The sequence below is a fragment of the Impatiens glandulifera genome, chromosome 8, assembly GCF_907164915.1.
Source record: "Impatiens glandulifera chromosome 8, dImpGla2.1, whole genome shotgun sequence".
Lineage (NCBI taxonomy): Eukaryota > Viridiplantae > Streptophyta > Magnoliopsida > Ericales > Balsaminaceae > Impatiens > Impatiens glandulifera.
Window position 1 is genome coordinate 8692286 of NC_061869.1, and position 20074 is coordinate 8712359.

General features: G+C 27.1%; 1 protein-coding gene across 1 annotated transcript; it reads left to right on the forward strand.

The window, feature by feature from the left end:
- Positions 1-9423: 9423 nt before the first annotated feature.
- On the forward strand, positions 9424-15148 carry LOC124912896 ((3S,6E)-nerolidol synthase 1-like). Its single transcript, XM_047453533.1, has 6 exons — positions 9424-9886; positions 13218-13602; positions 13724-13942; positions 14021-14159; positions 14236-14490; positions 14834-15148. The coding sequence occupies exons 1-6, from the start codon at positions 9424-9426 to the stop codon at positions 15119-15121; spliced, it is 1749 nt and encodes a 582-aa protein (XP_047309489.1). The 3' UTR covers positions 15122-15148.
- Positions 15149-20074: the final 4926 nt, after the last annotated feature.

Sequence of the window (20074 nt, forward strand, 5' to 3'; positions counted from 1 at the left end):
ACATCATATAGGTTGAATTGAACCTTGAAATGATGTTCATGATGTTCCTGGGAGCTTTGTGAAGTTACCCAAGCCCTTTAATCAAAACATCTAGGCTTTAATCAAAATTGTAATTTTAATGTTCTTGAGGACCGACAGATCGAGGATCTTCGGTCAAGTCCGAGAGGTCCAACCGAGACTTTTTATCCATGACCAAGAGGTTTGACTGCGGTTTTTCAACAATGATCGATAATTTTTACATCCGACTAAGAAATTAAACTTGAGACCAAGGAGTCTTGCACCCAACCCAGAACTCCTGAACCTAGGATCGGTGGCTTCCGCACTCCAATCGACAATTCTGGCATGCGATCGAGAATTATAGCCAAGAACCAAGAGGCTTTAGTGCCCAACCGAGAATCCTAAGTTAGGACTGATGGAGACCTGACCTAGGACCGAGGGCTTGTTAGCCCGACCAATGAAAACGAACCCAAGATCGAGGACATTGGTTCTAAGGCTTGTTAAGTTCCAATTTTAAAATTCCAAAATTATTTTTATAATTTGGAACCCCAAATAATTTTCTAAAAATCCAAAAAAATAGAAAATGATTTCAAAATATTTTTAGGATATTTCTACAAAAATATTTTATTGAATGCTTGTTTGAGATTTATTTTAAGCCCTAATACTTTTTAAATTGATGTTCTTCAGGTATATTCATCCCTAGTCATCGTCATTAACAATAGGTACCAACATTTAAATATTGTTGACAATTTTTAAATACAAAAAAAAACATGTGCATGTCTAGAACAGGAAGAATAATTGGCTAAGTAAAACATTATATAATCAATTCTCAAAAGCCAGGACTTTATAAAGTAAAGACCATTTTAAAACAAGTATATAGGATGAAGCGCAGAGCCCTTTCTCGAATATCACCAAACTTTGAACTAAACGAAACTTTAGTGAAAAAAATGTTTGTACATGTACACCTTTTATTGATTTTTAAATATACGACTCTATTTTCAAATAAATAATCTTCTAAATTAATTATTTTTAATTAATTTAAACACATATTTCCAAAATAATCAAATTTCAATTTGATTATAACAAATTTGAGAGTTATTTAAACTTAACCCAAATTAATTGTTTTTATAATTAATTTCAAAGTTGTCATGGATATTAAAATATTTTGAAATAATGTTTTATTTTAAAATTATTCCTGACACGCAAACCGATGCTAAAATTTCTCGAACCTCGAGCTTTTCTAGGACAAGGGTTTTCCGGGGGTTGCAGCTTTTTAGCGACACTACTGTGATTTAAATGTTTAACTCGAAAACATAAACTTGACTTTTTGAAAAATGTTTTTATCACATTTTCAATTTAATAGGATCCCAAAAGGTACAACACCTAAGGGATGCATAAGTTTTATCCTACTAAATGCCTAAACCTGCAAAGGGTATATAACCTTAACATTACTTGCAAAGAAGTGCACGATTGAAATATATACTTTTACATCTATGTGCAAAGATTGTCGATGAGGAACGTCAACATGTTACAAATAAGTGATGTTGCAAGAGGAAAAACCATAATGCAAGGGATCGACCCCACCCTTTGGCGATGAGCCGTCCGATAGGACGTAGGCGTTGTGGAGGTGGGGGAAAATTCCTAATTGAGTTGATATTCTCTAGTTTATGGTGGTGGTTTACCCCCTCCACTATCGGTGAATGATACTCTCTAATGATTCTCCTTAGCACAAAACACATAGATACTCTCTCCAAGCCAATTGCTTGTCGTGTCCAAATAACTAAACATCGTCACTACAACTCTTATGTGATTACTTTATGTGTATTATGTGTATGCATGTATAGTCTAAGTGAACATCTAAAAATGTTCCTTCTTCAAAACAAACATATTTTTGTAAATGTTTTGAATTTCCAATTTCAGACAAGATGTGCATGCTGAAGGTTGTCGTCTTGATCCAATGGATTGATAACTTTCAAGAAAACGAGTGGAACTATGGAATATATGAACTAACACCCATCATGAGTTTTATAAACTTTAAGATAAATAACACCTTCATGGTGCAAATGCAAAGAGGTGGAGCCCCGTGGGACGAGTTTACTTTATGGGAGAAAGACAAATGTGCCCGATCATAGAAGAATTTTGATATATCCTAATGATGGATAACAAGAATATTTTACATATGAAACCATTTGTAGAATCAATGTCCTTGAGTAAACTCTTGTAAGAGGAATACATATATACTAAGACAACATTTAGGACGATCCTCAAGAAAAATGTCATCGACTTCTAAAAATGGATAAAGATGGAGGTTATAAATGAAGAAGTTTCCCTAACTATGGTCTCTTCCATGTTGGCTCACTTCTTCTTAGCTCCAGCGGATGACAAGCCATCCTCCAAAATCATGGACGTTGCATACCACATGTGTAGGGGAAACAAAGACCCCTCATGTATTATTCTGGATGAAACGCTGATGGGTTTGAATGATTCATTCTTAACCTTCATCGTGAGCAAAAGAGGTCCACCTCTAATTCTCTACATCTACTGCTCGAAAAACTTGAATGCTTACCGCCAGTATGTCCTAGAGACATCATGTTCCCTTCTCTTCAATACCGAAGGATGAGGAAAGTTTTTCTTCAATCTCTTGTAGAGAATGACGACGAAGTCAGGGAGTTACTCTCATGGTATCCCATCAAAAAGATGATTTATATAATGGATGATGAACCTATGATCATGCTTATGGGCTTGGAATGGGTCACCTCCCACTACACTCACAACTTGTTCAAATAGTTTGGTCGTGACTTTATGCCCCCTTATACGATAAATGTCATCGCTATAGACAGGCCAATCGACCACAAGGCCTATGTGAAATATTTTGAGAAGTGGCACAAGGCCTCCCATATGGGAATCCTAAAGAAGCGAAAGAACTACCTGAATGTCATTCTTGAAGAATACAAGCAGGTTAAGAATATGGAAGAGGATGAAGCTTTCAGTGTAGGAACATGATACAATATGATCTAAAGCCTACGACCTCTATCAACATTTTTTCCCTTTAGACTCTCTCTGTAAATCTTAACAAGAGATATATCTACAACAAACTTAACGAGTGTGTTTTGTATAACAACTCTATGTTGAGTTTTTGAATCACAAAGGAGATGTTCAATCCCTAAGATTTATTGACATGCATATACATTGCATTATACTTTGTTACAATTTCAAACCCTCACCTCTTTCTCTTCGCAACAGTCCATGACTGCGACATCCGATACGGTCCCCAGAAAAAGAGATCCAAAAATCGGACGCTTTATTCGCCACAATATGGCTGAAGAAGCACCAACATCTGAAATGGTCTTTATGACCGAATTCAGGGAAATGAAGGAATCTCTGCAACATGTGACGGAACAACTCGCGTTGATCGCAAATTATTTAGCTAATTAACAAATACCGTCCACATCCCAAAACATGACCCATTCCTCTCGATTTCCTAACTAGTCTATCTCGATCATGTTCACTCCCATCAATCCCCATCATATTGGTCCTCGAACTCAAGAGGAAATATCTCTTTACAAATACTTCGAAGAAGATTTCGATCAAACCACACAGGAACAACATGGAACACATGTGAAAGTACTCAACTGTAAAAGCATTGAGGAACACTACAACTAGAAGGATGCCATGAAAACTGTTGAACGGCCAGTCATTCCATTAGGCATCAAATTACCATCCATATCAATGTACATCGGAAAAACGATCCTTCTATCTTTTTCGAGATGTACACTTCTACAATGACTCCATTGTGACTTGGAGAACCAGTAGTTCTCCATTTATTCTCCTAGTACATCGATGACGCTACTCTACGCTGGTATCACAAGCAAAAGGTAACGTATCTACAATCCATCGAGGAACTAGTTGTAGCGTTCATAGAACACTTCTCTATGCATCTCAACTTAGAACTACCAAAAAAGAGGTTGAAAATATCAAACAAGGAGAAAATGAGAAATTATCCATGTTCATCGAATGATTGAAAGTTGTCGTCGAGGAAATTGATTCCCTCCTAAGCGAACAACGACATATCAATATGATCTTAGAAAGTGTTAATATATGATATTCTATTGGATTCGTCGTTAAAACTTTTCAAAATATGAAGAAGTTTCTAAAGACTAACAATTATCTCGATGGTGCCATCGAGAAAAAAACAAGAGAGAGAAAATCGGTCAAAACTTCCCCACCTCCAAGTCGTTTCCCAAGAAAGGAAAAAACAGAAGTACACCAGGTAACCACTACCTAACAATAACGGTCTCTTCAGAAGGCGAGCCAAAACAAGCCTCCACTGGCTAAGACGGGCACATCAAACCATACAAAACCCACACCTCCAAAGACACCCACACCTTATAGAGTCTTTGATCTAGGAATGTCTTTGAGTCAGGAAATGAAGATTCTCCCGGAGAAGAATCTTATCAAACCCCTTGCCCAAGTGTCCACAGACCACTCTTGGAGAAATACGAGAACGCTTGGTGTGATTATCATCAAGCAAAAAAAATGCTACCGATAATTGTAGCGTCCTTAAACATCTGATCCAAGACTTGATAGATCAAAATGTGATCGCCAAGTCTGAGATAGCCAAAAATCCTCTACCGGATAACCAAGTCAACATGATCACATCCGATAAAGTGACAATTGACACTGACACACTACTAGACTTTATCCACGATATTCAGCTAGAAATCAACATGATTGATCCCTTGACTAAAAATAAGTCTAAAGCCCATGATGGAAAAACTTCTTAATGATGGAAGTCGAAATCGACCAAAAGATATATAAATAGAAAAAATTGAAAACATTTTATAAAAGATAATATTTAACTCAAAAGTTGAATAACAAATCAAAATAATGAAAAAGAGTTTTGTACAGATAAAACATTGTCGTGCTCATCCATCTAATGGAAGAGAATAATTTTTTTTCTAAAAAATAATATTTAACTCAATAGTAGAATAAAAAATCAAAATAATGAAAAGAAGCTTCGAACTTGTAGAACATTGTCGTCCTCGTCTAATGGAAAAGAAGAAAAACTTTTTTCAAAGATAATATTTAACTCAAAAGTTGAATAACAAATCAAAATAATGAAAAAGAACTCCACACATGTAAAACATTGTCCATCAAGAAAAAGAAGTCATACACAATTTAATAACATTGTCTATTCCTATCTAATGGAAGAGAAGATATGGGAGATGAAAGATTGTGACACTTTATACATGATTTAATTAAGCATTTTGTGTGAGACCTTATACTTTTTTTATTTGTTATTAAACTTATAAGTTGACCCCCAAAAATACTAAAATTATCATTTCTTAAAATCCCTATAGTAATTATTTTTTTAAATAAACAAGGTTATTAAATAATATATTACCGCCCTAACTTTTGAGCAATTCACTTCTATAAATGTAACCAATCAAATTCAAATTCAAATTCAAATTATTTTAAATAAAAATTATTAAGTTTATAAATATATAATTAGATAAAGAGTTATATATTATTGATAATTTATAAATTTATTTAAAAAAATGTTTATAGTGATTAACAATAAAATATATAAATATAATATTAATTATTAAATCTGATTACAAATATAAAAAAATATAATAAATAAGATAAACTTAATCAAATATATATAATTATAAGGTTAACAATTAAAATAAGCTAAATACTATTAAAGGGTACTTTTACGGGAAATTTGACTGATCCTAAAAAGGGTCTTAAATGCGTTGGTGACCAGTGCATAAATTTAATTGCGCAAATGACAATTTCAAAATATTCTGACAAAATTACTCCGTCGCGAACGTGAAAGGCATAATCGTCGCGCGAAGAGAAAATGTGTGAAATTACCCCGTCGCGTAACGCGTAAATATATCCGACACCTTATAACACATATATGAACATTTAGTAAATAAACTGAAAATAAATTGAATCAAACTAATTCAGCCTTAGATGGATGCTAAATATATATAATCAATGAATTTTTTACATTTAAATTTATTTATATATATATATATTAATATTTGAACATATATTATTAATTTTTTCGTAGTCATCACATTTTATTATTATTATTATTATATATATATATATATATATATATATATATATCATTTTTCATTATTCTAATTTTTATAATTTTATTAATTATTATGAAAAATAAATTTATATTTTAATATAATTAAAAAATATTATATATATATGTATAATATATATTTGTAATGTGCATATATTTATTATCCATAACACTATTCTTTTTCATTTTCCTTGGAATGGATTGGGGAGTTCATAATTATGTTTATTTGATCTATTTTAATATTTTTTTTTCTACTATTTATTGTTTATTTCTTTTCTGATATTATTTGTAGTTTCCTTATATTTAGAAAGGCTCACATTTTTTTCATAATACATATATATCCTCTCATTTAAATTATATCATTAATGAAATAATGTATAATTAAATAATGAATTATTTATTATTGATAATTTATAAAATAATATTAAAAAAATTATAATGGTTAATTTTAATATATATATATATATATATTAAATATATAATCATTAATTATTATTATAAATATATAAAAATAAAAAATTATTAAGTTGGAAATAAATCTAATCAAATTAGGCCTGAGTAATAAACCACTTTTAAAAAAGTTAAATTGAAATTATTCAACCTAACCAAACATCATTTTACTCCCTTTTAATTTATATTATGACTTCATTTATAATTTAAAAAAATCATTTTATCACTAAATATTAAATATTAAATCTTATTATAAATATAAAAAAATAAGATAAAATTAATCAAATATATACAACGTTAACAATTAAAATAAACTAAATACTATCTAACTAACTCATATACTCTTGCATCCATTTAATAACCCGAATAATTACACGTGATATAGGTACTATACATGTATTTATTACATTATATATAAATTTATTATTAATAAAATAATATTTATAATTAGTTTTATAAAATTATTAAAAAAACAATTAAGAAAACAAAAATATACAGAGATCTAGACATTTCGGTTAGAAATTAGCATGTATGCTTCAACTAAAATCTATATGATACTTAATTTTTAAAGTGTCTGGATTGCCGGATCGAGAGTTGTGGTTAATTTGGATATTTATGTGAGAGTAATGAATACTTTGATCGGATTGTGGGTTGACCCGCCCATAAACTTAAAACGGTTAAAAATAAATTTAAAAATGTTATTTGTAGGTTTCGAACTTGCAACCTAACAAAAACAAGTACAACTCTTTAACCAAATATGCTAACAACACTTTATATTTAAGATTTAACACCAAATTTGATGAATGTGAGACATTTTAACAATAAAAGTTCAATTTTTAACTAACTAATCTATATATATATAATGATGCTTAATTTTTAAAGTGTCCGAATTTTCGGGTTGAGAGCTGTGGTTAATTTGGATATTTATGTGAGAGTAAATGGATACTTGAGTCGGATTGTGGGTTAACCCGCCCATAAACTTAAAACGGTTAAAAATAAATTCAAAAATGTTATTTGTAGGTTTCGAACTTGCAACCTAACAAAACAAGTACAACCCTTTAACCAACTAAGCTAACAACACTTTATATTTAAAATGCAACACCAAATTTGATAAACGCGAGACATTTTAACAATAAAAGTTCAAATTTTTACTAATCTATATATATAATGATGCTTAATTTTTAAAGTGTCTGGATTGCTGGGTCGAGAGCTGTGGTTAATTTGGATATTTATGTGAGAGTAAATGGATACTTGGGTCGAATTGTGGGTTGACCCGCCCATAAACTTAAAACGGTAAAAAATAAATTTAAAAATGTTATTTGTAGGTTTCGAACTTGCAACCTAATAAAACAAGTACAATCTTTAACCTAAATGTGATTAAGATGTGGTTTGTCAAGGGATAATAGACCGGTATCATTTGAAATTGGTTAAAAAAATATGAATCAAATATTTAATTGATCAAAATGTGAGGTCACGATGCTAATTATTAAAAAATATGAATCAAATATTTGATTGACAAAATGAAAGTGTAAAGTCACGAAATGAGATATTCATTCGGAAAAATTATGTGATGAAACATGTGAGAAAATAAGTTGTTTTATCGAAATGAATAAAATGTGGAATAAGAACGTTATATTTTTATTTTAATAATTTTAAACATTGAATAAATATTATTATAATTTTTTTAATTTATTTTATTTTTATTCTTATTCGTGTGTATCGTACGAAAATTTTCAACCGTTTGATGAAATCAAGGCGACCTGAAAATAGGATACCTAAGCATTATTTTTGTCGCCTAGATTATTAAAACAGTTATACTAATTATAAAATAAAATAAAAAATTAAATTTTAATTTATTACACAAATATTAAAAGTATTGTGGGACCCGAGAATTTGGGACCCAATACAAATTTAAATTTTGAAACCATTAAAATAATAAATTATTTTATTTTAATAATATAAAATGAGATATAAATAGATAATCTATTATAATACAGAAATAATATATTAAAAAGGAGATAAAAAAAAGTTATATATATATATATTGTATAATATATATTTAATATTAAATAAGAAAAAAATAAAAAAATAAGATTGATAATATAATAATATTAAATATTAAAAAATGGGTGTCCTATAAACTATAAAGGTGTGAATTCTATGCAATTTCATAGGTTGTCTTGCCCCGATAAAAGAGAAGCATGTCTTTAAAAGAAATCAAAATTACTGGATACTTCGTCAGTCATTTTTATTTTCGTTCTTTATTTAAAGACAAAACATTAAATATTATTTTATTTTATTTTGAAAATAAGTAAAACACAAAAACATAATATGAGAATAATATTAGTTATATAAAAAATACTTAATTATTCGAAGATCTTCTTAGGCAATAATGTTTCTACACAAATTCATATATTTTCCGAATTTATCTTTTATTAATATCATGTAAATCATCTTACCCCTAAAACAATTATCATTTTCTCAAAGTCTGTCATAATCATTATTTTTTAACTCTTACCAAACTTAGGGCTGATTCTCTTTGATTTTTCAAAAAACCTAATCAAAATCAATTTTCAAATTAATTAATTTTCAATCATCACATCACTTATTTCATTAACCAAAATACTAAAATACTCTCTATTTTAAATTATTATTTTTTATTTTATTTATATATATCAATACCCTTTAAGTCTTTTTACCAAAAATAATCACCACCTCTATAAAATTATCATCAATCATTATTTATTTTCTCACTCTAGATTTTTTTAAAAACCTGAACCCGAATTAGGCTTTAGGTTCAATTCTATAAATGTAGACCAATCAAGTTGCCCAGCATCATAATCATCAACATCCCTACCTCGATAGTACTAATGGCATTAACCCTCGTAGGGTTGTCTTCTTCATTGCACTTCCAGAGGATTGATCATGGTTCTGAAATCAATTTTCACAAAAGAAACAACAATATTATGAGTTATAAAACCAAACAACCCATCGTGATGATCAAGAACAACAACCCACATGACCAAAACCACCCAACAACAACTGATCATAGAATTTCTAAAGCATGCAGCAGACATGATTTCGAGAAGCTGATTAAGGAAACCAAACAAGTCCTTTCCAAAATGGGATCAGATCAAGAGAGTCTGGTAATGATCGACGCCGTCCAACGGCTGGGAATCGAATACCATTTCAATGAAGAAATTGAAACCATTCTTGGGAGACACTATGTTCATTTCAACAACGGTAATAATAATCATGATGAATACAGGCGCCTTTACCAGGTTTCCACATGCTTTCGTTTGTTAAGACAACAAGGCTACTACGTCTCTGCAGGTGTGTACTATTCAATTAATTATTATATATGGACAAGCTCATGACAGAAGATCTAGGGTACACTGTTAAATTATTATAAAATCTTCATGGATAGATTTTGTATTTTAATAAAAACAATAAGGGCTTATTTGAGAAAATGATTTTTCTTTTTTAGATTTTTTTCTTACAAAACCTAGTTTCGTAAATACTTTTTAAAAACTAGTTTTTTCGGTTAAATTATCAAAAATATCTAATATTTTAAATTTTTTCTCTTTAATTATTTAATTAAATATTATTAATTTTAATTATATATATTTTTATATTTATATATAAAATAAAGTAATTATTAATTAATGGGTTTAAATAGAGATGAAAATTATTATGTTTAGAGAGGAAGAATGGTAATTAATGGGGTTATTAATAGATTTAGAGAGGAAGAAGTTGAGTAGTTTGAGAAAATAAAAGAAAAAAAAAATTGTTTGAAACATGGAAAAAAAATCTAACTATTTTTTTATCCATCATTTTAATCATATAATTACTCTTTTTATATATTTAAATATCAAAATTACCCTTAATTTAATTATATAAATATAATTTATCTTTAAAAAATAAAAAATATTTTTGACTTTTAACCATAGAAAAATAATTTTTTAAAAAATTTATTCAAACGTGCTTATTTTAGGAAAAGAAACAAGAAAATCCCATAACCATTACATCAAACAAGCCCTTATAATCAATCAAATCATTATATTTATTAAATATATACAAAATTATCCTTATTTAAATATTTTTATAATTTTATTATTATTATCAAATAAGGATATTTAAGTAATATATATATATATATATATATATATATATATATAACCATTTTTTTTTCAAATCATAACATTTTTTGAAAAAAAGAAAAACAATTTTTATCCCTAAAAATCCAGCATCAAACAACCTCTTCAAATTAAAATGTATTAATTTATAGTGATGTAATAGTTTTTTAAAATAAATAAAAAATATTTTAATATTTTTAGTTAAATCCATTAAAATTATTCAACTCTTCAGTGTTAAGATGTTAAGAGTGTAGTTTTTAAGAGACTAAATGACATAGATTTCAATCTCGTTGAAGTCATGATTTGAAAGTGTTGTAGTATTTTACTTTTAAAAAATTATATTTAAACTATTTAAAAATAATTTGTTGGCCGAAGACTTAACATAAATAAATTTATAAGTTTGGTTCAAACTTATAAGTTGAATTGATATGGGTTTGCGTAATAATTTATTATATAAATTTTAATTAATAAATTTGAATTTAAAATCTATTTTCTTTCCATTTCAATACTATGTAGATATAGCATAGAATAGAAAAAAAAAAAAAAACTCACTTAGATAGATATTAGATAGATATATGTACGCTCTTAAAGTGTATATATTAATAAAAAAATTATTTAAACATAATTAAGTTCATTTAGTCTCTTGTTCATTTTTTATTTTTTAATTTATATATTTTTAATTAAATATTAATATAATTTATCTCTCTTTTTTTTTATTAATTAAACCAACTAAATTTATTTTATTCTTAAATTTATTATTATTTTTTATTAGTTTCTCTTTCTTTTATTTCATTTTTCATTTTTTATAAGAGTTTTTTCTTATTTAATTTAATTTAATATGAATAAAAATAAAATTAATAAATTTTTATTTAATTTTTGATTCGTGACTTATAATAGTAAAAAATATTATTTTGTTTAATATTTATTTTTGTTGTTTGATTAATGAGTTATTATTATTATTATTATTATTATTATTATTATTATTATTATTATTATTCATTCAATTCTTGATTATTAATTTATTTATTTTTGTATCGAAGAATTTTTGTTGTTGAAAAGATAAGTCACTTTTATATCCATCTACCGGGACTAAATAATTTTTAAATAATTATTAATAAATGTTAATATAAATAAAAAACATAAAATGTTAAAAAAATAAAAAAATTAAAGTTAAAAATAATTAACTATGAATTATATATATATATATATATATATATATAAAGATAAAATTAAAATAATTAATAATTAATACTCGTATATGAATAATAAAAAATTATAAAAATATAGAATTAATTAATTAATGAAAAAGAATAAAAGAGAAAATATATTAATATATAATTAATAAATATATAAATTAAAAAATAAAAATTAATTTTGTTTACTTATTGAGGGTTAAATGAGTTTATTTATAATTGTATTTATGTTTAAATAATATTTTATTAGTACCTATGTCTAATATTTTTTCATTAGTATACCACTATATAAATAAATTATAATAGTTGTTTAATTGATTAATATTTATATATATAATATTATTTAGGTATAATTTATACTTGAAAAGGGTATAACTCATATATGTTATAAAAATTTATAAATTTTAATAAATTAATTTTAGTTTAAATAATTTATTAATATTTAAAATTAAACAAATAAAACATTTAAATTATTTTAAATAAAAATATTAAGTTTATAAATATATAATTAGACAGTATGTTATATATTATTGATAATTAATAAAAAAAATATTAAAAACAATTATAGTGATTATATTAATATAAATATATATATAATATTAATTATTAAATCTTATTACAAATATAAAAATTAAATTAAATAAATAAAATAAGCTTAATCAAATATATACTTATTTTAACAATTAAAATAAGTTAAATACTGTCCAACTAACTCTAGTACTTTTTATGTGCGCATCCATTTATAACCCCTCTAATGTGAATTACACATGATATAGGTATTGTACCCGTATTTATTTCAATATATAATTAATAAAATAATATATTTAATTAGTTTTATAAAATAGTATATTATTATTAATTATTTCTATTTCTATTTTATATTATTTATTACTATTACATTAACTGTTTAATAATTTTATTTTATAAAATCAGTTAATATTATTCATAAATAAAGTGAAAATATACATTACAATTAAATTCTATATAAAATAAAAAACAATTATTTATTTAAAAACTAATAATTAATAATGATAATAAAATTAAAAGAATAATATAAAATTTTATATTTTCTTTCGATTTTGAACTTTATTTTTAAACAATTTTTATTTAATTTATATTGATTATTTTTAAAAATAGTACAAAAATTTAAATAACCAAAAATTATAAAACTAATTAAATTTATTATATATCCTCTCACAAATTATAAAATATATAAACTTATACTATTTATTATACTCATTTTTAGTATTTGATTATTTGTATCTTCTACTAAAAATAGGCCTAATAAATACTTTGTAACTCATTTAATGTTCTTGCCTAATTTTTTTTAATCAGACAACGCTTTCAAGAAATTTAAGAACAGTAAAGACGGAAAATTCAAGAAGGAATTGACAGTTGATATCAAAGGACTTATGGGTTTATACGAAGCATCGCAGCTGAATATCGGCTCAGAAGATTTAGTGCTTGACGAAGCCGGGGAATTCAGTGCTCGGTTCTTAAATGCTTCAATAGGTCGTCTTTGTGATCGTGAGGCAAGAATGGTTGGCAACACCTTGAAGCACCCTTATCACAAGAGCTTGGCCAGATTCATGGCCAAAGATTTCCTTAAGGATTTCAGTGGCTTGAAAGATGGATGGCCAAATATGGTCAAGGAACTTGCTAGGATGGATTTTGATATGATCCAGACTTTGCATCAAAAGGAAGTTATTCAAGTCTCCAAGTAATTAATTGATCAATATTACTTGCTAGTTACATCTTGTAATGGGAAAAAAAACTTCATTAACTAAAGTAACTTTAATATATATATAACTTTAAACAAAAGTGATGGTGTTATTAATCAGATGGTGGAAAGACAAAGGGCTGGCGAGAGATCTAAAGTTTGCTAGAGACCAACCTGCTAAATGGTATTTATGGCCAATGGCAACCATTACCAACCCTAAATTTTCTGAGCAAAGAGTTGAACTAACAAAGCCAGTCTCATTTATCTACCTCATAGATGACATCTTTGATGTTTATGGGTCACTAGACCAACTCACTCTATTTGCAAAAGCCATCGAAAGGTATATATGATCCAACATTATTCTCCATTCATCATTTTCATATTATGTTTAATCTTATCATCAATAATAAATAAGCAGATGGGACTTTAGAATGGTAGAACAATTACCAGAATGCATGAAAATCTGCTTTAGGGCACTCGATGACGTCATCAATGATTTTTCATGCAAAGTATTCAATCAAAGAGGTTTTAATCCTGTCGACATTCTTCGAAAGGCGGTTAGTATATAATTTCATTCATAATTACACTGCATGAGCACTGTTTTGAATTTGAATTATTTGAATTTAATTGCAGTGGTCGAATCTATGTAATGCATTTTTAGTAGAATCGAGATGGTTTGTTTCTGGGAACTTACCTAACGCAGAAGATTACTTGAAAAATGGGATTATCAGTTCCGGTGTGCCTCTCGCGTTACTTCACCTCTTCTTTCTACTCGAAACAGATATCAACTCAACAATGGCGGCTAATAATCTATTGAATGATTCTCCCTTGATTTTCTCTTCAATTTCCACAATTTTTCGCCTTAGCGACGATTTAGGAAGCAACAAGGTAAGTATGTAGATAGTCTGGGCAGGGCCGGCCATGTGGTAAGCCTGGTAACTTTGATTTATTAAAATTAGTAAGGTTTTAATTAAATATATTGTGATTTTGAACCTAAGACATTGTAGTCTAGTGGTTCTAGATAAGAACTTAGAACTTTTATTTGGTAATGGGTTTAAGCCTCACAAAAAAACCATTTTATCAATAAAAGGTTTAACTCGACTTAGGGCAACAAAAAATTTAGAGCTTTTTTCTAACGGGGGCTGGGGCAGCTCAAAACTCGGGGCCGACTCTGAGTCTGGATAATTAGAACACAATTAACGTGTGATTTTCTGGAAATTTGTATTTGCAGGACGAGAATCAAACCGGAGAAGACGGGTCGTATGTGGATTGCTTCATGAAGGATCACAATGGATGTTCGGTAGAGATGGCGAGGAATAACGTAATGAGGATGATTTCGAATGAGTGGAAATGCATTAACCGTGAATGTTTGATTTCTTTGCAGCAATTCTCGCCAATCCTTAAGGATTGTTGTGTGAATACGGCAAGGATGGTGCCTCTTATGTACAACTACGATCAAAATAACAAACTTCCGCTCCTTGAGAAATTCATGCCAACAATGCTTCATAAGCATGAATGAATGATTTACAAAATGGTCCAACCAAATTGTATTTCTCGCCCTCATTTTCATAAGTATGATATATTTTATAAGAGTTTGTATGTTGATTTAATATTTTATATAAACTTGTATACAGTCAGTATGGGATGTATAACTTGGAAAGATGACAAATATTTCAAGTAAAATATGTTTGTGTCTATGTTGTTATATCAATTTGTAGCATATTTGAAGTAGAACATTAGATCATTTGTTTTTTTTATGCATCTGTTTAATTAGTGTGTGAATAATTAGCTTGCAAATAAGAGGTAAAATTGATCATCATATAAATAAGGATATAATTTTTAATACAATGCATGAGTATATAAGACTTGAACTTACAATATGTGTTTTCTATAAATTTATGATCTTAGACTAAACTCTTACTTGATAGACCAAATACATGAAAATAAATAAACACATCAAAAGAAGAAGTTATGAAATATGTAATTAAGATGATGAACTAAACACTATTATATAATATATAAGTTATATATAAAAAAAATCTTATTTAGATAGTTTAAATAACAAGAATGATTTTTTAGATATATATCAAATGTCACGAGTTAAATTATTATTTAGAAAAATCTTTGTTGAAATGAATGTAATAATTGTGGAATGTTATTTATTTTCTTACCAAAAAAATAGAAGAATAAAAAACAAATAAAAATTGTATAAAAAATAAAGAGATCATCAACATTAACACTAATACATCATTTGATTTTGATCAAATTATGAAAATATCTATAAGCACTTTTTTCGTAACAATATTAAGTCATTATAGATAACTTATCATTTGAGTGAACTTTTTATCTACAAATTTGCTCTATAAAAAATAATAATACATTTCAAAAACACTAATTATATAAGAGTAACAATAGAAAGAATAAATTTGGGGAGAAAATGAGAAGGAATTTGGAGAAGGAATAAGATAGAGAATGAGAAAGAAAATGAAAAGGAATATTTTGAATTAAGATTTATAATAATAATAAAAAATGAAACAAAAACATTAGTGGTCTAGTGGTAGAATAGTACCATATCATGGTATAGAACCCATGTTCAATTCTTGGTTGGTACATTTTATTTTGAGTTTAAAATAAAAGAAAATTGAATTCGGTTTGAATTCGAATTATTCGAAGTTCAAACCGAATATAAAATTCAAATTCGGTTCGGTTTTCGAACTGACGAAAAAAACAAAAAATTCAAAGAAATCGAATTGAGGAACTCGAAACTGAACCGATGAACACCCCTCTTAATAAAATTATATTTAATGTAAATTAAAATTAAATTACAAAACAAATTAAAAATATTATTATTATTTGACCATTATATATATATATATATATACTATATGCCTATGTAAATTAATACTTCGAAGAATTAACTTTAATTAAATTTTAATTTAGATAAGAAAAACATTAATTAATTTGATATAAGTCTTGCATCAATGTACCATAAGATAAACATAATTGATGTCTAACTTAATTTCATATAATTTATAATTAAAATACGTACTTTAATTAGGCATACTTGTAATCTTTAAATATAATTAATAAGTATGCCTAACAAAGTTGATTGATCTACCGTGATAATTCATAAATTATAAAGTAGATTTAATATTCTCAATGATAAAGTTTTAATTTCATTTCATTCTAAGGTTATAAAAATTGAGTAACTGAATTTATTTTAACTAGAATTTCAAACTCACCTGGTGAGCATCATATGGACTACACCTATACAAAATCAATTTGAGACATACATATATATATTTTTTCATATAACACAATATATTATCTTCAATGATACACATTATTAATTTTCATCGTACTCAATTCCCACCATACAATATCTTTAAAGATGTCATTTTTAAACATTCGATTGTCTCATCTTTATCAATTTCAACCATACATCATCTTCAAGGATGACATTCTTAAACGTTCGATTATATCTTTTAATATGATTTTAGGCATTGACCCACCCTCCATGTCTTCAAATAAACCTTCTTTAACATTTGACTACGCCTTTCGTCATGATCTTAGGTCATGACTCACCCTCCGTGAATGAATCCCTTATGTTTTCACACCAATCAATGTTTGTGTTACTTAATCCGACATTCTCGTTTTTGTTCGATTACGCATTTTGGCATGATTTTAGGCCATAACTAACCCATGGAGGACGTACCTTGCGGACTTCAAGGATACACATAAACATCCGACTACGCCTTTCGGCATGATTTTAGGCCCTGACTCACTCTGCGTGGACAAACATTGCGGTCTTAAATGATACATTCTAAAACATTCGACTATGCACTCATCCTCCGTGTATGAACGTTGCGGTCTTAAGGATAATTCTTAAACATTGGACTACGCTTTTCGGCATGATTTGAGGCCTTGACTCACCCTCCGTAAATTTATCCCTCACCATTTTCAGTTCCCACCATACATTATTTACATTATTTTTATGGATGACATTTTTAAACATTTGATTACGCCTTTTGGCATAATTTTATGCCTTGACTCATCCTCCGTGGATGATCCCTTAGGTTTTGACACCAATGTTTACGAAGGATACCTTCAACTACACTTTTCGACAATATCTTAGGCCCAAACTCACCCTCCGTTGATGAACATTTAAGTTTTGACACCAATATTTGAGTTATTAATTAAACAGACATTCTCACTTACGCTTCATCAACCACAGTTAGCGTGAGTGCTTCCAACTACTATTATACATTATCTTTCAAGCCAAACTAACACCCACATAAAATACTCACTTTTAAAGGGATTCGAACCATAGTCTTTCGCATGAAATGTAAACATTTTAACCATAGACCACAATATTTGTCCAAATATATATTTTGAAATAATTTTATAATTTTGTGTATAAATATATATTTTGTAAATAAAATTTGAAATAATTATATATTATATATATTAATACTCGTACAAAATAATATTATACATAAATCTTAATATATAATATAAATATTTTTTCTCCAAATATAATGATAAATATATATAATATTTTATATATAACAAAAATAATTAAATTTCTTATCTTAATTTTTTTTCAATATATTATATAAATTTATTAATAAAAATAATTTATCGTTTCATTTTTTCCAATATAATATATATATATATATAATATATAATTTAAAAAATTAGGAAAGATATTTTTTAATTAGAATAAGATATATATAAATATTGTATATTGAAAAAAAATCAAAAGATAAATTATTTTTATTAATAAATTTATCTAATATACTGAAAAAATTTAGGATAAAAAATATAATTATTTTTAATATATATATATATATATATATATATATATATATTAAGAAAGATTTTACAGAATGAGTTAATCATTTTATTAAAACAACTTTTTATACTCATAAAATAATTTATATATTATTTAAATTATCTCATTATATATATATAATCTCATTATATATATATATATAATGAGAGAATCTAAATATAAATATAAATTATGGAATCAATTGATCGTTATTAAAACAATTTTTTATACTCATAAAATAATTTATATATTATTAATTTATATATATAATGAGAGAGAATCTAAATATAAATATAAATTAATAAAAAAATATTTAATATTTTCTTAATTAGAAATATTTATATAGAAATATTTATATATATACATCATAAAATTATATTTATATTTAAAATGTTTAGGTATATTAAAAACAAAAAATTGTTTAGACAAAAGTAAAAAATTAAAAAATAGAAAAAATTGGTAATTAATAAGTTACCGAACTCGTAAGTTCTCGAGAGAAGACAATTAACTCTTCAAGAGATTCTATTGTTTCCTGAACGAATCACAAAAAGCGTCATAATAATAGCATTATGATTAGGGGTGGTCAAAAAATCCGATCCGAAAGATCCGATCCGTTGATCCGGCCGATCCGATCCGAAAAAATCCGTATCCGATGGATCGGATTCGGATATCGATCCGATCCGATATTTTTACCGGATTTCCGGATCGGATACGGATCGGGCAAAAAAGATTTCGGATATCCGAAGCCGATCCGGTCATTTTTAAAATTTATTAAATAAACAAACCCAAACAAAAATATAATTAAATAAAATACAAACCCAACCAAAAATCTCTCTCTTCCTATATTTTCCTTCATGTTTTTTTTACAAACTCAAATAAAAATATTATTAAACAATTACAAACTAAACAAAAATCTATCTCTTCCTTTCTTTTCTTTACAAACCCAAACAAAAATACAAAATCTCCATTTTTCTTATGTTTTCTCCCATTTTCCTTTACAAACCCAAACAAAATATGTCTCTTTTATTTGTTTTTCTTCCCATTTCCCTTTAGATATGTTCTCAAATCGTCATTATTCATAATTGAAATCCTTAATAGAACAATTTCAATTTTCTAGTATATAAAAAAAATTAAAATATGAAAAAAAAATCGGATCAGCGGGTATCCGGCTGGCCGATCCGATCCGATCCGGTATTTTCGGATCGGATAGTGGTCGGATACCGGATCGGATACGGATCGCAATTTTTGAAAAAAATAAAAGCGGATATCCGATCCGAAATACCGGATCGTATCCGATCCGTAGGTTTGGCCACCCCTAATTATGATTGATACACATCGGATAACTATGATCATTAAAAATTCGACGATTTCTTTGCAACCAGATAGTCCAACAAATAATAATTGGGATGATAACTCAAATATGTATGTCTCATCTCAATCGCATCAATCCAAATTTTTCAACAACTACTCAAAAACTCATGCATCACCCAATAAATCCTAGTAATACTCTACAAAAAACTACAAATATTAGCCACTAATCGACAATGCAAAATTAAGTGAGTTGACGGTTTAACATTTTCGTAACACATACGACAATGACTAACCATAATTTAACTTTTTTTCATGAACATATCTTCT